Here is a 25194-nt window from a genome sequence, read left to right as displayed (position 1 = left end):
CTTCCCCTTCCAGGCAGAGTAAAGGAAATAGGGTGGCAAATGAGATTCTAATAGTGTTCAGATCCGTTTTTATGTCTAAGCTACCTCTTAACCCTGTGACTCCATCAGCATGACTGTTCAGCTTGTACCTGGCTCTACCAGTTCCCTAAGACTTCTCAATGGATTAATCAACTCATGTGAAGTGTGGTTAATAAAAGAACCCACTGCATAGGATTGTCATGAGAATAAAACTAATTATTAAGTGCAAAACTACTGAAAACTGAAACATTACCCAGAAAAGGTGCTGCCTCTGCTTGCTGATGTTCCTACAACCCACGAGAAGCAAACTGTGGCAATTAGGCAAGTCACTGAACACAGGAATTGGTCTGGCTTCTATGTCTACTATCTCTAAGACAGCAACTTCTTTCCACCACAGCCTACTATGAGCCAAATCAACAGGAAAAATACTTAATCTTGCCATGTGACTCCTGGGGAGAGAGCAGAGACCAGGCATATGGCTAGTTCATGCTAGCAAGCATTAATTCTTTTGGAGTCATCTCAAGAAGTGAGATTTGGAGAGCTAGTCACCTCTCTTGGGCACAATGTATTCATAAGTGTCTCCTGGTGGTCTTCATGTGTGATATATTGCTGTCTATTTTCAGGAGGTCTAGCTTCATAAATGACCCCCAAACCTGTGCAGACATCATTGCAGAGATGATGTCTTCAAAAGCCAGTTACAAAAACACAGTCTTCGGAAAGATTTCCTTTTATGGAAAACAGCCAGTATTCATAGAAACAGAACTTCAGACTCAGACATTTTCATTGGCCGATAGAGAATCCTTAAAGAAGCCTGACCGGGGACTCTTGGTAGATATCAGGAAGGCACAGGAATGCTGATCTATTTGTGCCCAGATGTCTATCATCCTTCTCCTAGAGCAGGCTCTGCTCCCACTCACCTCTCAAGCAACTTTGGGAAAATGCAGATAATGGAAATGTGAGTGGAAATTACATAGTAGCTCCCTTTTCAATGATGTTATGATTTTCTTCCAGTTGGGAAATAACTGGGTTTATGAAGAATCCATTTCTCTCTGACTTTACAATGTAAGCAAAGTGTTGAAATGGGTGTTTTCCCTAGTGAAATCTTATCTTTCTTGATCTGAAAGCCTTCGGAAAAACCAGAGATAAGGTAGATAGTACCATAAGTCAGTTATGCCTTTCCTGAGAGTGATTTTTAACCTGTTGTAGTGTTTTAGCCTACAACAGGTTAGAAGTCTGACCTTTCTATTTGGATGAGTTTGGACACGACTTAGTGCCTCAGAGTCTTTATCTATAAAATGGGTTTTCCATATTCTTCCCCAAGAATAGTGCTCTAACTGGTAATCTAACATTAAGTGGGCAGACCTGAGGTCATATACATATATGTAACATTAAAGGGATTGAACATTAAAAGTGTGTGTGTGTGTGTGTGTGTGTGTGTGTGTGTGTGTGTGTGTAAAAAGAGGTCTTGACTAGGAGCAAGTAGTCTGAAGAGAGGAAGGGAGAAATTAGGTAATTATATTTTAATTTCAAAATTTTTAAATTTATAAATTAAAAAATATATTTAATTTCATAATCCTAATAATTTTAGGAAAATGACTTGGCCGATGTGTTACCTCATAACACTAGATGAGAATTAAGTGAGATGAAGATCATAAGGCACTTAGCAAATCTCCAGTACTCACAACCTCAATTATTATAAGCTCCATTTTGACCATTTTCATTTAGTGAGTCCCACAGACTCTGGCAAGTTGGTACCATGGTCCCTACAACAAGGCTGAGCACCAGAGATGTTAGGCAGCTCCCTGGCTGGACCACCTTTGAGGAGTGACAGAGTCTGGGTGGATCTAAACTCAGTTGAGCTATTTCCTTCTGGCTATTGTGGACACTCTCAGGTGTCTCCTTCCCTTGGTCTTGGGGAACCTTGGGTGATGAGTCTAGGGATGACCCTGCTCTGCTCATAGTCTGTCATAATGGGCACTCTAAGGGAGTGGCATGTCCTGGAGGCTTCTCTCTCAATCAGAAAGTAGCCCCAGTCTACATCTTTCATTGAGCCTATTCTGTCTGTCCAAGGGAGGGGCTTCAGACAGTTCAATTCATTGCAAGATAAAGGAGATTTATTGGAGACCAGAGGGTTCCAAACAAAGTATTCTTGATGTATCTTCATATGAAAGGGCTTGTTTAAGAGATACAATTACCATTTAATATAAGCCTATTTGTGTGTGTGTGTGTGTGTGAGAGAGAGAGAGAGAGAGAGAGAGAGAGAGAGAGAGAGAGAGAGAGAGAGAGAGAGAGAGAAAGATGTGTTTGGTGTACTCACACATATACATGCATGTTTATGGGGTGCACATGTGTAGGTGTTTAGGTGTTTGCCCACATACAAAAGCCAGAGGACAGCATATCTCTCATTCCTTAGAAGCTGTTTAATTTATTTATTTTCTTCAAGACAGTGTCACTCACTGACCTGGAGGTCACCATGAAAGTTAACGCTAGCCGTCCAGTAATGCCTGGGCATTAGTCTGTCTCTGTTTCCCCAGCACTAGATTACAGGAGTGTATCACCGAACCAGCTTTCTTAATAGGACCTCATGCTTGTTCAGCAAGCTTTTTGTGGACTGAGTTATCTCCTCCAGCCTTAGTATTTGTCACCCAAGTCAGAGGACTCCTAGATCCCAGAGGCTTTTGTTTCTAAGGAAAAAACTGTAGATAGATATATAGAAACTCTTCCTCCCCGATTGATGCTTGGTCTGTTACTACCATGGATACCTGAGCTCTGCTGGAGACGATCTTTGGTTGGTGCGGCTCCCATCTCACCCTTTCATGATGGGAATAATGTTGTCCATGCACTGGTGGGATAAGGAAGCAGGAGAGCTACCTCCCCTGGGGTTAGGAGAAGAAAGTAATGAAGCTTGTGGGTCCCAGGAGCCCAGTTCAGGTGGGTCTGAATATCTGCTTCACCATCACAGTGCAGTGATCTCAGGCATGTTTCTATATTCTTTCCTCTCTGTGCCTCAGTTTCTCTATCTGGAAAATGGTGATTAATATCACCTGCCTTTTAAAGGCATTTTAAGGAGAAGATTAGTTAGCACTTGTAAAATGATTGTAAGAGTGCCTAACACCTACTGAAGCACTCACTACTGCTATCGTTCTTGGAGAATCATCATAAATTGCCAGGGTGTAAGTGACACACAGAGTTGAAGGTTTGGCCCATTTTAATTAATGCAAGAGTGATCCAGAGTTGATGGCTTATCAGCTTAGTAGTTGATGTCTCGGGAACCATCATTGCAATTCTTAAGTGTCTAAATGCCATGAGGGTTTGGAGCTGGATTCTGTCTCACAAGATTAAAATAAAGACAAGCTTGTACTTAATATTTTCTGAGAATTTCTTATTGACCAGGCAGCCATTTCCAGATGCTGCAAGTATATCAGGCCCCTGGCTAAGGTAGCAAGGTGAAGGCTGAGTTTGTCTGTCTTATTCTGCCCTTGATGGTCCAGGCATGCACATAGTCTATTACAGGCACACTTAGCCAATAACCACCATGTGTCCACACACTGTCCTGAAAGTCACATTGGTTGTTACACATGGAACAGGAGGGATTTTACTCAAAAGCCACAGCTTGCATTGGGTTCTCTTGCATTTGCATATTCAATCTGCCAGGTGGCAAGCTAGAATTGATTTTCATAAGAAAGAGACTGCCTCTCATCTCCAAACCATTGTCCAAGCCTCTGCCTTTATTTTTAAACTACGAGTTGACAGCCACCACCTGGGCCAGGAGCCGGCAGGTGGCATCTGTCTGAAGTCACCCTAACAGCTCTACCTACAAGAAGCTGATTTAAACATTTCTTTCTTTCTTTCTTTCTTTCTTTCTTTCTTTCTTTCTTTCTTTCTTTCTTTCTTTCTTTCTTTCTTTCTTTCTTTCTTTCTTTCTTTCTTTCTTCCTTTCTTCCTTATGTATGCTGGAGCAGGGAGAGGTCCTGGAAGGGCTGTCTCTCTGAGTGAGAGGCTCACTTTGTGAAACTGGCCAACTGAGAGCTAAGCTGCAAATGTCAGTAAAAATAAATAGCATTTCAAAGGGACCTTGTGCATTTCCTTCCTCTGTGTGCTCATTGCTTCACCAGCCAAGAATTGCACGAGAGCCTGCGCAGAGCACACTGGGCCCCAAAGATAAGGAATTGACTGCACAAAGCCTCCTTTCTTTATTCGTCTGCTTCCAGTGTTTCATGGGCTATTTTTGGTTTTTGTTTTGTTTGTTTGTTTGTTTGTTTGTTTTTATGGTACATGGCTTATGCCTTCTTAAGGGCGCCTTCTTTCTTGGTTTCACATCTGTCGGACACTATTCAGAACCTGCTTCCTGCTCTAGAAGAAAGCAGCTGTCACCTGCACAGTTTCATATTAGTGGGCCCACTTTTGTCATCATGAAACAGTTGGTTGGGTGTGCCTCTCCCTGTTCTAAACCTGAAGGACCTTCTCCGTACATGGGAAGCTGGTTCAGACCCCCACTCCCCCGTGTAAGGGGATTAAACACACCCGGAGGAGTTCCCGCCTCAGCCTTCTAAGAGCTGGGGACTTGTGCAAGTTGCTTTATTTTTCCCCAGCTTCTGTTTCTTGATATTTAAATATATATGCAAAACTTATTTTTTAGAGTATAGATGACAGAACCTCAAGAATGCAGGACATCGAGGAACAATTTAGGGGGAAAAATCCTCTTCTCCCTCTACAGTCCACTCAGAAATGAACTGTAGAACAGAGTAGGGTCCAGGCAGAGCATGTGGCTCTAGATAGAAAGGGTTACTTCCTTTGGCAACTCCTTTCTTTAGCTTTTGTTCTCTTGTTGGTAAATGTTGAGCTTTGGAGGGTCCAGAGTCTGGGTTATAGCCACTTCTTTCTGTCTCTAGACCCAGAGTCAGATACCTCAGTCACTGCTGACAGAAAATGCCGCGGAGTGACAATTGAGAATATAATTAAACCATCACTGCCACTACAAGGACAGAGCATTCCATATAGAAGAGAAAGCAGGGCTGGGTTCTCAGGCCTGAGGAGTTCAGAGTAGCTGATGGCATAGGGGAAAACTGGAACTGGAGCAGAGCCAGCAACTCCCAGGCTAGAGAGGGAGAGAGACCATAGCCAGATCACATTGTTCTTGACCAGAAGGAAGTTTATTCTGGGTGCAGCTGAATATATAGTGTTAGAAGTGATAAGGTAAGGAGAAACACCAGTTGATTGTGGAAACGTGCTCAGAATACAAGAACAAGTGGAAAACAGGATCCCAAATACAGCTGTGTGTATGCGTGAGTGTGTGTGTGTGTGTGTGTGTGGTTTCCTTAGTAGTTGGCTGTGTTCCTTTATTACTCCCCTAGATTTTATTTTGTCTGTTTCCTATGAATTTATATTAATTTGAAGAATGTGCCTAAAATGGTCTTTATCGATGAAGAGACTAAGGATGGGGTCTTTTATGGTACCATACCTCAGATCTGAGTGTCCTTTATAATGTCACATCTTAGATTTAAGTTTGATGTATGTTTGGAAAGCCAAAGTGAATTTTGAAGGCCGTGTCAGTAGTGATGGCTTATTTGGATTTTTGTTATTTCTAAGATAAGCTTTTACATTGTACGTGACCCCAACTCACCATGTAGCCCAGTCTGGTCTTGAATTTAGGTGATCCTCCTGCCTCAGCCTCCCAAATGTGGGATTTCAAGTGTGAGATAACATGTGCGGTTACTTGGTTTTCATGTATAAGCATGTATGTGGATGTGTGTGCATGCGTGTGTAGGTTCACATTTGTGTGCTTGTTCACATAAGTATGTTGAGGCAAGAGAAAAACATTGGCTTTCATTCCTCAGGTGTCATCGACCTTGTTTTTAGACACAAGGCCTCTTATTGGGCTGTAATGCACAAGAAGGCTGAGCTGGTTGGGCAGCAAACTCATGGGATCCACCTATCAATCCAAGCCTAATTACAAATGCTGACCACTATACCCAGCTCTTTATAGGTGGATTTTGAGGGATTAAATTCAGGTTCTCCTGCTCCTCAGGCGAGCACTTCTTTGGCTGGGTCATCAACCTAGCCTGTTGCTTGGTTTCTCCCAATGCCCCATTTGGCCTTTTTAATTCACTTACAAGCACTTCTTACCATTGATCTAGTTTCATGCAAACTATTTATGTAAACGACTCTAACATTTCCGTTTCCTCCCACAGATTTGAATGTAACCTGCCGTTATGCAGGTGTATTCCATGTGGAGAAAAATGGCCGCTACAGTATTTCCCGGACTGAGGCAGCTGACCTCTGCCAGGCTTTCAATAGCACCTTGCCCACCATGGCCCAGATGGAGGTGGCCCTGAACAAGGGGTTTGAAACCTGCAGGTAAGAGAGCAGTACCTTCACTGGGACAAGCCCACTGGACGGGGCGGGGCTTATGGCTGGAAGGTTCCTCCCTGACAGTTGAATGAGTTCTTGCCTAAAAAGGCAGCCCTACCTATTAATTTGGCCAAGTCAAACTGAAACCGGTATGACAACTGGAATTTAAAGTCGGCTAAAGACACCTTTGTGAATCATAGGGAGGGAGGCCAGAGGAAGCCATTAGGGTCATATCAGTTGCAACCCTCTTGCCTAATGTGCTCCTGTAGCACTCTCCTGGCTTTGAAGAGGCATTCAGTATCACTGTCGGAACCACAAGAAAACGCAAGCCAAATAACAGTGTTTAAAATAAATAGGTAGCTGGCAGAGTCTTGGCTGTGCAGACTTGACACAAAGCACGTTCTTCAAACCTCTCTCTATCTCTCTTCCCCACCCACTTCTCCCTGAGCTTTTATGTTGAGCTTCTTTCTATGTTGCTATGGTTTGACAAATAAGATATGGAAGCTTTAAAGATATATTACATTAAAGTTATTATCAGATGCCTTGAGAGGTCTTTTACAAGGTATACAGGGCCCCAGAGGACCTTCCTCAAATCATTTTGTTCTAGTATAATTGCTAGAGGCAGAGAATATTTTATATGTATAATTTATATTATTTATTATTATATATAAATATATTAAATATAATACTATATATTATGCACATTTTATATAGACTATATATACACATTAATATATAAAGTAATATATATGAAATGTTATATACATTTATACATATACATATTTTGTGTTTCCTGCCTCTACTGTGTGTGTGTGTGTGTGTGTGTGTGTATACTTTTTTGTGGTCAGTGGTGTACAAGATGAGGGGCTTAGTGACAACCTCAGTTGAGTAATTAGTTTAGTTTACTTTCACTAGAAGAACTAGATAGTCTTCATAAGTACTCTGAATCCCCACCCAAGCCTACAGCTTAGGCAGTGTAGTTCCTTTCCTGCTTCCGTGCCCACATGTGTGCCCACACACATGCAAACAATGCTTTCAGAAAGTCTAGTGCAGCCCTCTTCATGGAAGCTATTAAACGGAAGCTGACAGCATCTCTCCCCTCCCTTAGTTACAGACTCAGGCACCTACCTCTTGAGTGGTAACTGAGACTCTTGCTCTACCTCATGGTAACCATGAGCCACGTGTGGTGAGTTATATTTAGGTTAATTAAAATTAGGTTATATGAAAATGAGTTCTTTGATGGCACTAGCTGAGTTTCAATTGCCCGGTGGCTGCCGTATCAAACGGCATGGATTACGTAGAGACTATCTTCATTGTTTAAGAGTGTTCTCTTGAGTAGCACTAGCTAGGCATCTATCTGTAACTGTCCAGAGCTACGTCTGAGGGATGTTAAAGAAGGAGTGATGGCTCTGCAGCTATAGGACCGGACTCATTAGTTTCATGAAGGATGGCCAGTTAGCAAAACCTACTCCTAAGGCTATGTTTTAAAATGAGGTCTGACTAGGTCACTGTGCTAAGAAAGTGTTTTTAGGAAGCTGGTCTATGGTTGTGAAATGCAGTTAAGACATACTTGTGAAATAGAGTTTTTCCCCCTTAGTTTGTTTGTTTTGCTTTGTTTTGTTTTACCTGTTGAGAGCCAGAAGAAAAAATACAGAGTATTAAGCTTCTGGGAGAATCCCAAAGGCATCCTTTACTTTAATTCTTAAACTGCCCTGTTTATTTCTAAGACATTTTGTAGAGGAATCGACTGAGCCCCACAGCTTGTCATGGGTCACACTGCCTGTGCTTAGAGGAGACACAGTGTGTTTGTGATCAGTCTGAGCATAATGACCAGGCCCTCCCAAGGGACAGAGGATAAAGGGAGAGAATGCAAGGACTTGTTATATACGTCTGTCCTCCTGTTGACAGTCAGTAACTCAGGCCATGTACACATATAGAAATTTTAGTGTCCCCAACTCATGTATAGTACATGCTCATATAAGTGTCAGGTAGAATAATCTGGTGAAAAATCATAATAACCTACCAGGAGAATATAATCAATTCTAGAATGTCACACACACACATACACACACATACACATATATACGCATGCATGTGTGTGTATATGTATACATGCACATACATATATTATTTGTCAACATGATGTGGAAAGGCAGGGTAAAGAGTAGTTTCACTGTTGAGTATTATTTAGAAAATAATAAGAAAAAACCTCTGCTGCAGAAATCTGTCATCGCACCCATAACTGGTATTAGTGTTTCAAAACTCACTTTCATAATTTCCCTTAGGTGGCTAAGGAATCAGATATCTGCCAAAAGGCAGAAGGGATCGTCTCACAGGCTCGGCCAAAGCCTCAGCAGCGACTTTTGTCTTGTCTGCCCCACCCTGATTAGTGGCAACTCTCAAGACCATGAGAACTTATTAACGTTTAATTGTGTGCCCTCCCACCACCGAGCTAAAGAGACTTTGGGGAAACCAGTCTGTCAGTTTGGAGTGGGAATTAGTCATTCAGCTTCCATTGCAACACCCACATAATGAGAGACTTTGAGCTTAGGAGCTTCCAAGTCACGCTCACTGCCACAGGTCTTGCAGGGTGCAGTGGTCTGTTCTGTTGCCCCTGCAGCAGAGGGTAAAAGAAGGAAAGGATGGTGCTTTTGAGCTTGTGCCGGACGGTCTCAAACCCTGCTGATTTAGCATCTCCCTCTTTGTTCTCTTGCTGTCACACACCTTTTTCCTTTGAAGTAACATTTTGTCAGTCCACATTTGTGTCTTGAGACATTTTATATTTATATGGCCACTAGGGTGCTTCTGAGGGTGGTGGTGATGTGCATTGTGTCTGAAAAGGCCACCAGACCTAACTGACTCCCAGAAGCGCCTAGATGTGTGTGGAAGTGGATAGTGTGTTCCTTGAGAACTGCATTAAGTGAGCCACTGCCATCTATTTCCATAATGACTGCTGCTCTCAGCTCAGTGATAGCAAATCATCTCCATGGTCACAAAGCCAGACATGTGACGTGCTCAGTGCAGGAGCAAGGCTTCATGCTGGCGATGGTGGGGCAAAAGATGAGAGTCTTGAGGGAGAAGGTGAGGGCAGGAAAGAAGAGGAGGATGGAAAATAAGGCAGCCCTGGAGTCTTAGACTGAATGGAAAGCCAATTCTCTTGTTATCTTGAGAGATTGGGCCATTTTTTTTAATTATATATTTTTATTTTCTATATTCTTTGTTTACATTCCAAATGATTTCCCCTTTCCCAGTTCCCCCCTCCCCATAGGTCCCATAAACCTTCTTCTCTCCACCCATTTTCCAATCACCCAGAGGTGATTGGAAAGAAAAAGAAAAAAAGGAGATTGGGCCATTTTATGTCATTTTTGAAAATTATAAAGCTAATTTGGTGTCAAGTCTTCCAGTGTGACTTCTTTTCTTCTGTAACTCAGGCTTCCTGATGCCTTTAAGAACATTGCCAACCTTACTTTGTATATGGAACTCTTGTTTTCTATTCATGGACCTTTTAAAAAAATTTATCTAAAAACAAAAAAAATCTCCAGCCTTTAAATAAAATCACTTTGCCTCTGTCTGTCTTCATCTCTCTCACTCTCCCCTGCTGTTGTTACTGGATTTTACATAATTCAGTTGTTGGAACCACTAACATTCCCAGTCAAGTGTTGTGCCGTATTAAATGTCATTTGATGGGATATTATGAAATGACATCCCAGCCATTCACATCTATTGTTTCTTGTTTTTCCCTGGCAGGTATGGGTTCATAGAGGGAAATGTGGTAATCCCGAGGATCCACCCCAACGCTATCTGTGCAGCCAACCACACAGGAGTGTATATCCTCCTCACATCCAACACCTCCCACTATGACACCTATTGCTTCAATGCCTCAGGTTGGTTCTAAGTGTATGGTTTTGGGGTTGCCTGCGGGAGCATTGGCTGATAGCGGTTCTGTTGAAGCATGGGCAGAGCTTCCTGAGCTCTTCCTCAGAATGAGTCCTGAAGGTTTCTACAGTAGAAAGAAGAGCTAGATACCTGTGTTGGTGATACTGATGTGCCAGGTGTACAGAGCAGATGATAAACAATTAAATATCAATTATTTTACATGACGATGGAGAGTGCATAGGAAGGCACAAGCTTTAAGGATGCTTTTCATCTGAGAGGTGAACAGGGAGGGTACATGTGAGGAGCTATTTAGGAGAGCCATAGTCAAAGTAAAGGAGAAAGCTAATGGCAGATGGGAAGGACGTGTAAAGCCAGCATCAAGAACATCTTAATTCTATCCAATGAATACCAGGGAATTCAACATGGTGAAAGTTCAACATGGTGGTCCGAGGACAGGGTTTCAAGCAGTCAACTTTGAGAGGTATGGGGAAGGGTAGCTAGAGCCTTCATTGTGTTGGAAGATCAAAGCATTTTCTTTTTTCTTTTCTTTTCTTTTTTTTTGGTTTTTTCGAGACAGGGTTTTTCTTTGTAGCCCTGGCTGTCCTGGAACTCACTCTGTAGACCAGGCTAGCTTTGAACTCAGAACTCCACCTGCCTCTGCCTCCCAAGTGCTGGGATTAAAGGTATGCACTACCACTGGCCAGCTCAAAGCATTTTCTAAAGGACTAATCTATTGATCATTTGAGGGTACAAGCCAAATGGCTAAGAGCATTCTTATAAATGGAGTTAGGGAAATGGCAAGAAGGATATGCTGACTCTTGACCTTCCTGAAGGCCTCTTACCCAGCAGTTGAGATCACTAGGAATAAGAAAGCTAAGGGAAGATAGACGTGCTGGGCTCCCTCCTTTGCCTACCAAACCTTTCCAACCATGAGCTTAGAAGATGTGCCTACAAGTCTAATTCAAGCCAACACACACGCACAGTCACAGAATTCTATGAACTGTAAATTTTCAGTCATCTGAAAATAATTAAAACCATAAATGTCAAAATTTTAAATGCCAACAATCAAAAGTCTTAGTACGCAAAGTGTATCTTCTATTTCTCCAAAGGGTTGAAACTATGTGGCTGGAATGGAAAAGTTTTGAGATGAACTTGTCACATTTCCTAAGACTGAAATTTTTCCTTAAACATGGAAGGAAGTGGAAATGGATTGGAAAGTTAAATGGAAGTTAAATGGATTGGAAAGTGGCTTAAGACTTTATCTCCTTGAAACATAGATAGTGTAATATGGTAGTAGGATATAAAGTGTGGGCTTTTAAGGTAACATGGGACATCAAGGGCACTTGGAGAGATTATATCAGTGTCTTTAGGCTGTGTCAGTGCCACCCACCCATCATTTCACAAGCCCTGAGGATCAGAGTGGAAATTCAGAGGGGGAAATCTAGAGTTTTAGGGAAGAGGGTGTGTGCATTGAAGTCTAGTAGTTGAAATATAACATATGAGCCCAGTGAATCACTTCGAGTATGTATGGGGCATGGAGAGACACAAACACAAAACAAGGGGAAATATGGAAAGTTTACCCATCCCTATCATATGAACAAAAACCACATGGAATTTTATCAAAATGGGGAACATCCACCTGAAACTCTACAGGACACTGTCCATATTCAGTAACATGACCCAAAGCCCAAATGGATAAACAGGCAGTACACAAAGAGCAACCTGGGTTTAACTTCTTCCATCTTGGTGCACGGGGTCAGGAAAGAAAGGGTTGGACAGGTGGCAAAGACTCATCTTGATGTAATCCTTCCTGCTGCTCAGTCTCTGGGTTCTGGCTTTGCTTCTCCTGCTGAATCTTGTCCAGTGAATGTTTGCAATAAATCACACGGCTGTGTTCCCACACAGTCTCGGGTGTTTTACAAGTTGATGTCACTTTGAGTTAAGGTTCTGAGAAATGTAATTGAAACAGGCAAAAGCACATACTGTTTTATGGTCAAGAGTTGAAGTGATCCAGGCGAACAGCTACTGCAGCTCTTCTTCCTACCCTTCCTGCTGCCTGTGCACTTGGGGCCATCCCTAGCACAGGAGTCCATGGTGTTGATGAATGCTCTTCTCCTTAGAGAGGTGGTGTTAGTTCAGTTGAAAACCAGAAGATTAGAGATCTGCTTCAAACCCAAATGACTGTTAAAAGTAGTAACATTAAAAAAAAAAATAGCATTTTCCTTTTTTTTTCTATTTCCACATGGACTTGATGTTGATAAGCTTTTATAATTTCCTTTTAAGTTCAAAGACAATATTTATTGTATATTATACTATTATAGTAGTATCCTCCCGCTATTTCGGGCTAACTATTTTGAGGGTAAGAAAGACCCAGAAACTATGTTTCTTGTCTTAAAGGATTTAACAATCTTCTTGAAGCTATAATAGTAGCAGTAGTAGTAGTAGTAGTAGTAGTAGTAGTAGTAGTAGTAGTAGTAATACAGAAATGAGAGACTGGAATAAATATGGCTAGGGATAAGCATATTGCATATCCTGGATGCTAGAGCATGAAGTGAGCTGAAGATCCCGGCAGTGTCCAGCTCCCTGCCAAGAATGTCTTGAAAAGAGTCTTAGAGTCGACCTAGCCCAAGGACTGCAACTATGAGATCTCAGGGAAAGGGAAACCCATAAACATGCAACAGGGAGAGGGAGCAGCAACACATAACCGTAGCGGATAACTTCTACAAGCTTAAAATCCTGCTCATATTTCTATGACTTCCGAATGAAAACTAAGGCAGCTTGAAGAAACGCATTATGATTTTTTTCCTGCTTCATCTCTCAGCATCCAAGACCTGGCATGAATGAGCCTGGTGACTTCTGGTGAAGGAACACAGATGACTGATGCATTCATGGTCATGATTTAAAGCTTGCTTTCAGTGAGATGTCTCATTCTCTTCTTACAGTAGAATTAAGGAGCAGATTTTACATTTGTGACTTGTACATTCACTCATTTATTTCTGAATTGTCAGAAAATGTATTTATGGGACAAGCTATCAACTCTGGAGTGCCTTTCTATCTGGCACTTGGAGCTTAGCACCTAAGCTGAATAGTTATTATCATAGCCCTTTGGAGCCAGTGGAGCCAATGGTCCTGAGAATACAGCCTCAGGGAGCCCAGTTTAGTATTTATTCAATGAGCCCCTGTGCTCAGGGATACTCACAGCCTTGCCTTGCTTAAGAGACTGACGCTCCATCTAATGAGGTCAGATGAGTAGACACCGGCTTGGACGAATACGGTAACTACATATTTGGGTCACCATGAATCTTGGCATCTAGGCCAGATTTAACTAGTGTATGACATTTTAGGTGAAATGGAGCACGAAAAGGCTCTGTGTGAACACTCTCATCACTGACAGACCAGCCTCAGTGTTGTTGACATGCCCCATCCATTGCAACTTTGTTCCCAGAAACTTCACAAGCTCATTTCTGGGGATGCTCCACATTCGGATACTAGAAACATCTCCCAGATTGGCTCATCCCTGAGACAAAGAGAATAATACCTCCCAAATCTCTCCAGTAAATTACATTGTCCTTACTCTTTAATACAGGGATTTGAAGAATATTTTAAGGAAGAAAGAGTCAGAGGAAATATTACTCTCTTAAGACCTTGTGAATTCCTTAGAATCAGGGATAGGATCAGGTTAATCTTTTGGCTGTCCTTTTTCTTCTATGGCTTGGTCTGCATATATTGAGAGGTCTATAGAAAGAGTGGATAAGCCCGTATCCTCCAATCACTACTCAGAGCATCACTTCCCAGGCGTATCCACAGGCCTCTGTTGATATTTGTGGACCATTTTAGGAGTTACCGTGTTAGATGTGCTTTCCTGGAGAACTGAGACCTTCCCTCTCTTCTCTCATTTGACAAATATATGCTGAGTCTCTGTTTCTCTCACAATATTTTGCCCAAGCAGATGAACTTAGTACTCATTTTGTAGAGCCCACACATCTTTGTGGCGGGTTGGCAAGCAGGAGGTGGGGATATGAGAATCATATGAATTGCCATAACAAAACATGGGCAAGAGAATTTTAAGAATTTGCATTTCTGCACATGAAGAAGAAATGCAAAGCTGCTATGCACTGGTAAGAGGCATCTGGAAGGGATGGAATCCTGGCCTCGCCAGTGGCACCTTGTTCATTTAAAGGTTCTATTAATGGCTTTTCTCATAGCAACTTTTGCAAGAGTGCTTTTCCTAAAACATGTGCTTCTACTATTGAATGTCTACAGTTGTTACATCTTTTGTTTTCAAAGAACTGATTGGATAAAAAAAAAAACCTGTCTCTTTCTATTTGACTTCTAGTTATTAATAAGCAACCATTACTTATGTGTCCAATTGCTTGTTTCTACCTGTGTTCTGAGTGTGCAACAGTTTATGGCAGAGAACTTAAAAATGCTTGTGACCTGCCTTCCTTGTGACTGTTGTCTGCCAGTTACCTCTGGTCCTCCAAACCTCCACACATGTCTGTATGTATCCACCCACCAATTAATCTCTTCCTTCTTTCATCTTTGTCAGAAAGCAACGCTAGAAGAAACTAACCTAACAAAGTTTCATTTAACATTTTAGTGGAAATGTACACTATAAAAGCTGTTATGCAGCTGAGTCTGATGGCAACACTCTTGTAACCCCAGCCCTCAAGAGGCTGAGGAAGAGTGATTATAAGAGTAAGAACAGCCTGTGTTTCATAATAGGGAAGTGGGGATCCCTGTAGTACACAAATGGAACCAATCTTCGTATTAAAGCAGCACCATTTTATAGCTCTCTGGGGATTGAGAGCTCTGTAGTCACTGGTGGGCACTGAGCATTGGGGCATGACTGGAGTGGTAGTTAAGTCAACATTGTCTACTCTTAGAATTTAGGAAATAACATGAAAGTTAGGGCATAGGTCCTTGCTTCTGAGGGTATCAGGCAGTACTGGCCAGAAGGCTACTGGAAACACCTGTGGGTGACCAGATAGCCCAAATCATAGCATGGAATCATAGAGAAGGGACTGGGGTAGAAGATAAATAGAAGACAGGAGAAAAGGAGACAATTGATATATGCTAAGATAGCACGAGTGCCCACGTCAAAGGTGGCCAGCCCTAGCCGGACACTGAGAAGCTCTGCATATGGAGGAGGCACTCATAAATATTAGCCAAACTAATGAAGCCATTAATCTTTTAGTAAAAGACTGGGGATTTGTTACTTGTTAAATATTTTGATTATCAGGTAAGTCCATTGGTCATGTTTTAGTCCTCAGAGTCTTTCAATGTTCATGTTGATTGTGTGTGCTACCACAGTTTCTCATCACCCCAATTGATATCTGGGATTATAAATTATTTTTCATGATAGACTATATATGCCCTTGTTTTAATTTTTTCACGATGGTTGCACATTTCTTTTTTAATTGAAAAGAGTCTCAGAATCCTCTCTAATGGAATACTTAATTAGAGAAAGGGCCTATATCTATATTATTTCTACTTAAACATGAAACATCAGACTTGTTACAGTACAGACACAAAATGCCTGCCTCCCACTATCCTGGGATAGCCCAGTGTGTTTGTCCCAGCTCTAGGATTACAAGTGTCAACCTGCCTGACCTAAAGCCCGTGCCTTTCTTAATTAATGAAGTGGCTGGGGTAGCAATAGTAAGTTTATTGAAACTTTTGAAGTTAAATAAGATTGTAAAAGCACATTACAAAGTAGTATCCCTTTTGTATTTACCAAATTTCAGGAAAGAAAGTTATTTAGGAAAAATTAGATTAAATTAAAACATTAATCTAATAGGACACATTAACTGTGAAGTTTTTTTTAATTATGTATTTTTATTTCATACCTTTGTTTTCCTTCCTCACAGCTCCTCTTGAAGAAGACTGTACATCAGTCACAGACCTACCCAATTCCTTTGAAGGACCAGTTACCATAAGTACGTATCCCTTCTCATTTCTGGTGATTTGTCTTGTTCTTGGGAAAGGCGTCTGACATGTTTTTTATTATTAATATTTGCATAGGCTATCAAGTTATATCCCTAAGGGAAGAGCAGCCTTGAAACTGTTCCCTGATTTACCCTTTGTCCCATTCCTAAAACCTCAGTCATTTGAAATCCACTTCCACATTTTGCAAACCCATCTGTGTATTACACAGCATTATAGTTTACTTGATTTTTTTTCTTGTGGTTGACTCTCTCCTACTTAAAATACATTTGTATTTCAAACAAGACTGCCAATGGACAACCAACATCACTTGTCATAAATTGAGTGCAACCTTAAACATAAATTTAAAGTGTAAGAAAAAGTAAATAATATCTTCAACTTATAGAAGACCACGTGTCTGAGCTGTGTTCTGTTTAACAGAGAGTAGAGTAGTCCAAGAGGTGGAGACTTCCACTTGGAAATTTCCTGGTCCTGTAACTGATGTACATTTTTTCCAACTGAGAGTTTCATTTAAGCAAGCTAATTAGGTGAAACAAAGAAATCCTTGGTACCACATATGCAATTCAGCAAAAACAATTTCCTGCAAAGTACACACATGAGTAGCTGTGTGTAGCAAATAGCTGAGGATCAAGGCAGAAAATATATTTTAAGGATGGATAATTAATTGATTTCATTTTTACTTTTTCTCTTCTAGTTCATTCTGGTCACTTGCTTATTAAACCAAAGATTCTGATATATATATATATGTATATATCATATATATATATATCATATATATATGGATATATAGATATAGATATATACATATATATATGTATATATCCATATCTATGTTTGTTAATTTTAAGGTTGAGTTCCCCTGAAGATGGTTGAAGCTTTGTAAATATTTAGACAGACCAGTTTTCTAGCCAGAAATAGGGAATTTGATTAAACTGACAAAAGTTACCTTTTCAAAAGAATCTTTCTAATGGATTGCAAATATATGCTTTTTGTGGCAGCTATATGACTACTATTTTAAATCTTTCTTGGGTTTAAATGGAATTAATAGTAACAAAATGTACCCATATTTCAGAAGGGACTATGTAGGATGGGAGACACGTCACTCATTGAGTCTCCTCTTACTTTGACTACTATATTGCGCACTAATAACAAGTCATGTGCAGCTCTTGACAACCCCATCCAGAAGGCTGGACCATTCCTTTACTAAGGAAAAAAACTGAAGCTCACAGGCTACCTTGCTTAAAGCTAGGCAAAGGTCAGATTCAAATGTGGGGACTCCTCAGTCCTTTAACTTTCTTCTCATTTCCAGAGGAAGTGGGCGAGGGGGATGACCACATCTCAACATCTCACACACTCTAGGTGATCACTAGACAGATTTTTTTTTAAGCAAAAGAAAGCAGCTTTAATGTCATGTTATAGGACAATCCATTATCTTTCATATACTTGAGATACATTGACTATGAAGTTCTAAAGGCACATCTGTATCTCCTTCAGCTATTGTCAACCGTGATGGTACCCGCTACAGCAAGAAGGGCGAGTATAGAACACACCAAGAAGACATCGATGCCTCAAATACTATAGATGATGATGTCAGTAGCGGCTCCGCCATCGAGAAGAGCACCTCAGAAGGCCACATCTTCCACACCTCCTTTCCCACTGCAGAGCCTACTGGAGACCAGGATGACACCTTCTTTATCAGGAGCACCTTGGCCACCAGTAAGGAGAAGGAAATCCTGGGTTTTCCTCTAGCAGTTCTTTGACAGAATTCCAATGGCCTTCCTGAGTAACGCACACTCCAGAGTCTGTTTTCTGCCATCCCTAGGCATCTAGCTGTGGGAGAGATCATTTAGGGAGTTCAGCTCCTGTTCCTGTCCATGGTCCTGGTCATGGTACAAATGGCTTCGACTCCCCTTCACATCTCCTCCATTTTCACGTTTGAACCTCTTACCTTGGGATAAGGAACGCCATATTGGAAAGGTTTCCTTAGGAAGGTGCCACTTTTCTCTTGCTCCTAAGGACTTAATGCCTCAGACCTGTTAGAGAAATAATTTGTAGTGTTGCTTGTTTCATTCTTGTCATTTTCCACTGTAGAGAAAACTGTTCGCTTAACATCAGAGCTGTAGAGTGTACGTTCCAATCTGCTGTGTCCTATTATAACAACACCTTAAAAGATCCATTCACACAAAAGATTCTGTAATGTCCATATTCTTAACCCTAATTTTCAAACCAAGGAACCAAAAGTGAGGGATTTTCTGATTGCCTTCTGTCAGCTGCAGAGTTCTGGGTTGTGGTCCACGAGGGAAGACCCTAACGCTCTTTGGGTATCTGTGGGTAATAGCAGGGGAGGCTGTCCATGTAGTATTGAGTGATTGTAGGTTGTGCAGCTGAACTCTGTAAGGAGGTGCTCAGAGCTTTTATCTCCTCCAGTTCTCTCTCTGTGCTTTCTATATGGTTTGTTTTAGAACGAGATTTTAGAAGGCCGGGCTCCTTTGGGGGAGGATTATTCAGACCCAAAAAGGGAAGCTAAGCCTTCACTGGGTGTCCTAGTATGGTGTGGATTTTCTCATTTCCTGGCTGAAACTCAGAGGGGTGGAACTCTGGCTTTTTCACGGGTTGACAGGAATGTACTGGCTTGAGAATATTCAAGATAGGTCCTTTTCTAATTCCCTTGTCATCCAGAAGCCATGAGGCCTCTATAGCACTCTGATGTAAGCTGAACCCACTTAACAGCGCTTTAGATTTCTGTTATCAGGTTGCTGAGTGAGGAGAAGGGGTGATATGAACAGGTGCTGGATTCCAGTCATTCCCAGAAAATTCTTTAAAGCCTTTCCAAAAAAATATTTAAAAATCCCCCATCAGATTCTGGGGGTTCAGAGATAGCTCAATGGGTAAAGTGCTTGCCAGATAAGCACACAAGGACCTGAGTTTTTTAGATCCCCAGCATCTACTTAAAAAGTTGAGCACGACAGTGCGCATCGGCCATCCTAATATTCAACAGAGACAGGGGAAGATCTAGAGCTGCTGGCTAGCCAGCCCCGTCAAATCAGTGAGCTCCAGCTTCAGTGAGGGTTTCTATCACAAAAGCTAAGGTGGACAGCAATCAGAATAACATCTTTATGTCAAACCCCAGCTTCCGCACATGCACAAGTACACAGATTCCATCCGTCTACACAAGGCAAAGTTACTCAAGCCCTCCCAGGATTTGTCACCTTGTCTATAGTGTCCTAGGAAATACCTCTCCACAGAGGCTTCTGCAGAGCAGGCAGGTGATGTTGCTAGCTATGTGCATCTGCTTAGGTTCCCTGTCCTTTTGATGCAGCTATGGTCTGATGTGCTTCTCATTGGGGTGTGCAGTTTTGACAGATGTTAGCAAATACAGTGATTAGTGGTCTGATAAGGGAGCAGAACAGGTCTAACCTAAAGTCCTATTTCCCACCCCAAAAGAACACGCTGGGACGAAATCTGTCATGTGGAGATTGAATGCAGCTGGAGTCCCAACCTGTGTGGGGTAGGAGTTTCACTTGTGCTTGAAGAGAGGTGACTGGCCAATTATATTAGCATCCTTAGCCGGTCCCTAAGCACTGCTCCTTCCCCATCCAAGCTGGCTGGTCAGTGAATCCATTTTAAGATGCTTACTTTGTACCAGATGCATTCTCATACTCAGAGTCCCAGGTTGAGCATGGCAGCGTGCATCTGCAGTTCTAATAACAAGGGAGACAGAGACAGGAGGTACTCTGTGGCTTGCTGCCTAGCCAGTCTAGCCAAATTCAGGTGCAGTGAGAGATCATCGCTCAAAAAATAAGGTGGAGACCAATCCAGGAAAATGTCTTTATGTCAGCCTATGGCCTCCACACATGAACAGGTACACAGACCCCATCCATACACAAGGTGCATCTGTTCAAGCCTCCCATGCCCTCCCAGGTCATTTCCTCTATGGTTAGAGTGAATATCAAAAGGAACTATGGTCAGTGAAGTTTTCATCCATTCACTCCACATCGTGTGTCTTCTCTGCTCCAGACACTGCTGTAGTTATGAGGGTCAGAGGTGAATCTTCCTTCATGGATACAGCTTCCCAGCCCAGAAATCAAAGGAAAGGAATGCCTGAAGCTTAACGAAACACAGCTCAGGATTCAAGGGAAAAGGAGCTTTGCTTTCCTTTTTTTTTTTTTTAACAGAGCATGTGGCTTAGTTCTTTGTAATGGGTGTGGAGGAGAGGCCAGTTTGCCTATCAGCTTATGTTTACTTGAATGTAGCATGTAGCACTATAGTTTTTCTATCTGAGCCTCTGAATAAAATGCTACCTTTTAAGTCCAACAAGGAGCTTCCCAGGAGCTTGCTTATCACTGTTGGGTGGAGGCTTGAGACAGTGAGAGGGAGTGAATGCAGATTAGCATTCAGGGGAGCAGAGGTCAGGAGCTGGGCTGGCTGAGAACGTGGAGGAAGCTGTGCCTGGCTTAACCAGCTCATTCCTTCCTTAAGGGGACTCAGTGGGTGGCGACAGGGAAAGCTAGCAAGAACAACAGGCTCCAGAGACTTGGGTTGTCCCACTGGCTGCTTAGTATAAATGTTATTTTTGGAAGAGTCTGCCTGGAGGTGTGTCATCAGTTCCTTCTTATTGGTCATCTGGAATTCTCTGGAATCAAGAAGCCTAAACTAATTTAGGAAATAGGCTCCTGCCTTGGAAAGCTCTACTTCCTGTCTTCTGGGTGTCAAATGAATAATTTGTTTTTCATCTTGCATGACCTTACTCGGGTGGGGCAAATTGAAAACTCATGCCTAGGCTGACGCTTCTTTCACTGTCTCCTCTCATACAGCTCCACTTAGGGAGGTGACATAATGCTCATTTTGTCTTCTGTATATCCATCTTTGATAGCTCATTTTTTTCTGGGGTATTTCCAGGTGGGGGTCAGTGCGATTTTCCACGGGAGGCAGTCTGTAGCCTTTTGTGGGTGCCTTCCTGGGAGCATTGTAACAACCTTCTCTCGCTGCTCTCACTAAAGTGCTCTTTGGCATTTGTTATGGGTGATGCTCCATTTCTAAACCGGAGTTCACATGGAATCCAGCGGGTTCTCCATGGTATGCTAGTGTCACCTGCAGTATGTGGACACCATAACCTAGATTTTAAGAGAAGCGTTCAGTCTAAAACATTTTCTTTTTTATAAAATCCCATCTGATTCAGACAATTATCCCAATACCATTTGCTATTTTGTTACTATGGGGGAAACATTCTGGAAACCAGTCCAACTTGAAAGTCAAATGGAATATTTTTTTAATTACAAAATGTTCTTATTATCCTTTCTTTAACTTGAATAGAGCTCAGCAATTCTTTGCTTTTGTCATCTCTATATGGGGACGTGATAGACAGATACTGGAGAAAATTTTATCTACCAACAACATTTTAGATATACACCCTCTACAAAATTCTTGACCAACTATAACATTTAAGTTGTGTTGATGGGTATGGGTGGTGCCTTGAAATGCCAGTTGTCACAGACTACCTGGGTACAATGCTGAACAGACAGAAAAAATACAGACATCTTCAAAGGATCTCTGAAGATAAATTAATGGAAGCAATTGTAAGCTCTGCTGCACGGAAGACCTCCAAATCGTAGCTGAATGATGCCATCAAGAGAAGAACAAATCTCTCCCCGTCAGCTACTTTGCTGCTTGAGGTAGCTCTGGACATGATTAAGGGGGTTTGAGTAGAAGGCTGAGAAGCACTGAATTCATGCCCTAATCTGCCTTCTTGATGCTGTCCTGAAATTCTGCTAGATGGTAGGGGTCTGGCCTCAACTTCCCTTTTTAAGTCCTCATTCTATAATAAGTAGAGATATTCTATTAGGACAGAGCACATAGATTTTTATAGAGGACAGGCGAGTCTTACTAAACACTATTTTCATAATCTAGTTGCCTCAACTGTGTACTCAAAAAGCCATGCAGCAACTCAGAAACAAAATAATTGGATATGGTCTTGGTTTGGTAATTCACAATCCACAATTCAGACTCAGGAGCCCACCACGACAGCAACTACAGGTAAACTCTCATATTTCTTGATGATCACCCATCTTGGGTGAGGTGTTAAGGAGGATAGATGTTCACTGTCATATGTAGACAGCATCCTTGCTGACATCAGGGTCTGCTGTCTTCGGTGGCCACAGAGGCATGTGGACCAAGTGTCTTCTAAATGCCTTACTTTCACTTTGGCAACCGGCATACAGAGTCAGGTTAGTTTTCTGTGTCTAGGAGAGTCATTGAAGAGATGACCTCATAAAAGACATTACTGACCAAACGATCATAGCAATAAAAGAAAGAAGTAATGATTAATGAATTAAAAGCATAGACTTTAAAAAACTTTTTGACACTGAAAATCTTTTCTGAAAACACCAAGAAATGGCATGACCCGTTGCTTTATATCAGTGCCTAGGGGTTAGAAATAAGCTCTAGGGATTTGTGGTCATTAGCTCTCAAGTATTTTGACTTGGTAGCTTTGCCCTAGGGTGCTGGGAAAGGGAATCAGTCTATAACAGCAGTTCTCAACCTGTGAGTTGAGACCTATTTGGAAATTGAATGACCCTTTCATAAGGGTCACCTAAAACCACCAGAAAGCACAGATATTCACATTATGATTCATAACAGTAGCAAAATTACAGTTGTGAAGTAACAATGAAAATAATTTTATGACTAGGGATCACCACAACATGAGGAACTGTAGTAAAAAGGGTTGCAGCAATAGGAAGATTGATAACCACTGTTTCTAATAATGGGAGGTAATAGGAAATTCTTCATTAACCTATATTGACAGATAATATGGCTATATTTCTAAATAAACATTCTCTCCTCAGAAATGGGGAAATGGATGTATGTGTATATGTATGTATGTATGTATGTATATGTCCTTGTAATAATCTAAGGAAACCCTGCTGGTATTCTACTATGGTTACTCCATCACAATGATTAATACCATGCTGAGGTGGGTGGCTTTGGGGGAGAAATGTCAGAATAAGAAAATGCTGTTTGTATGTGTGGACTTGTATAATACATCTTCATAGGACAAACCATGGAAAGGAAAAGGGCTCTGCGGCTGTGTTTCTTCTTGAATTGTTACTGGGCTTTCTTGATAACTGGTAAAAGGAATCTCATTGATCATTGCATTTGGAATTTTATTGATGGCTTCAGCTTTCTCTACTTTAACTTATCCTGGTATTTTGGGTTCCTAGTATTTCATATTCCCATGTGCATTATAACAACATAACTGGCAATCTTTGGGCATATTCAAATTTAGTCTGTTGTTTTGGTATTGGTGGAGTTATTGGATCTCTCTCTATATTCCTGAGTTTCTTGGTTTATTATACTACCTTTTTAAAAATGGACTGCTCTTTCTTGTAAAGAACAGTGTTGACAAGAAGATGATTATGGGGCATGTCTCTATGGTTTATGCGTCCTCTTTGGAGAAAGGTGGAAAGACTTCTTCTATGTCCCTCTTCCTGTCCCATTCTTGCTTGCATTTGGGACTCTTCAGGTCACATACCTGGGACTTTTGGCAGAGATATCATACTCTGAACTCCAAGGGAATGATATTGGTTGGCCACATTCAATTGTGAAGCCTATCATAGGTCTTGAGTTCCTAAGAGCTGGCCATTAAAGTAACAAATGGTTAGATGTGGAGAGGATCTTAAATGATTTAGTTCAACCAACTTTTCTAATCATCTTATACTTAAATTCTAGTTTTTAGAAGAACATTTCATTTCTGAAATTCTCACCATGGGTCTTAATTTGGCCTGGTGAAAAAGGAGACAAATAATGAATCCCTGTTCTATCTTATAGTCTGGAACTTCAGATAGTTCTCATGCAATTTTTGGGATGTCTCTTCTGCCAATTGGACTTCCAGTACAGCTTTTTCATCTTAAGATGAAAGCATGAACCACTTGTTAGTTAAGGTTCCTCCACCTCTGACATTCTGTGAACTACAATTTGGGCTCCTGAAAGAAATGGAACTTTTCTTTTACTTCCCTTTTTTCCTTTCAACTATGTCAAGAAGAGGTGATTTTCTATCTAGGGAGAAAGTGAAAAAATTTATGGTGCTATTTCTTAGGAACTGATAATTAACATTTCAACAATCAATTCAATCATGGTTACAACAGCCTTGATGACCACCCCTGAAACACCACCCAAGAGTCAAGAAGCCCAGAACTGGTTTTCATGGTTTTTTCAACCATCAGAGTCCAAGAGACATCTTCATACAACAACGAAGATGCCTGGTAATGAGTTATAGACACCATATAACATATGCCTGCTTGACAACCTTTAATAATTCTCATTAACCTATGGGATGTGGTTAACATCTAAACAACATTCTGTCTCACAAATAGGTGTGTCAGTTAAAGAAGGATCTTGAACTCTGTGTTCTGTATGTTTGATTTAATATTACTAATACATCATTTTCTTCTCTATATTTTATAGGGCTCTATATAGCCTAGGACAAAGATAATTAGGAAACTATGAAGTGGGGGCAAGTTTTTGGTGATAACAGAACATTTCAACTCTAAAAGAGTTTCTGGGCATACCCCCAAATTACCAAAGTCAAAAATTATTTTATAAGAATGTAAAATATCATAGTCATAGCTACCAAATTATAGATTTGTATCAATTGAATTAGTCTTGGGTTGTACACAAATAATAATAAGACCAAATGGTCATCCTATAAGGTAGCCTGAATTGCATTAAAAAGTTAGAAGAATCCCTTTTAGTAAAGAAAAATCTTCTGCAGTAACTGTTGAGAAGAGAACAAAGGTTTCCATTTCCTTTTGAAAAGCTGGTTTCAATAATTGAAAGGGAGAAATCTTCAATATTTGGATTTTGTTCCACTGTCAAATTCTTTTGAAAAATTTTGCATGATTAATAAATGGCAAAAACATTCCTGTTAATTTATCTTTTTCCCCTTTATGGTAAATTTTATTGAGAGTGGGCAAAATCTTAAGAACTCCCTGCTTTTATTCATATTAG

The 25194-nt window shown here is 41.1% G+C and overlaps 1 protein-coding gene across 3 annotated transcripts in view; it reads left to right on the top strand.

Moving 5' to 3' along the window:
* The window catches only part of Cd44 (CD44 molecule (Indian blood group)), an 88531-nt gene that overhangs the window by 29466 nt on the left and 33871 nt on the right, over window positions 1–25194 (top strand). For 2 of the 3 annotated variants that reach the window (XM_052183091.1, XM_052183092.1), the window contains exons 2-5: window positions 6210–6375; window positions 10117–10253; window positions 16116–16184; window positions 17686–17907. In XM_052183091.1, coding sequence (XP_052039051.1) covers window positions 6210–6375; window positions 10117–10253; window positions 16116–16184; window positions 17686–17907 — 594 coding nt within the window. Of the gene's footprint in view, window positions 1–6209; window positions 6376–10116; window positions 10254–16115; window positions 16185–17685; window positions 17908–22098; window positions 22225–24332; window positions 24450–25194 lie in introns of all 3 variants that reach the window. The other variant, XM_052183093.1, reaches the window with a different exon arrangement.

The sequence above is a fragment of the Apodemus sylvaticus genome, chromosome 5 (genome assembly GCF_947179515.1).
Source record: "Apodemus sylvaticus chromosome 5, mApoSyl1.1, whole genome shotgun sequence".
In the NCBI taxonomy this organism is placed as follows: domain Eukaryota; kingdom Metazoa; phylum Chordata; class Mammalia; order Rodentia; family Muridae; genus Apodemus; species Apodemus sylvaticus.
This window is presented reverse-complemented; position numbering and strand designations above follow the sequence as displayed.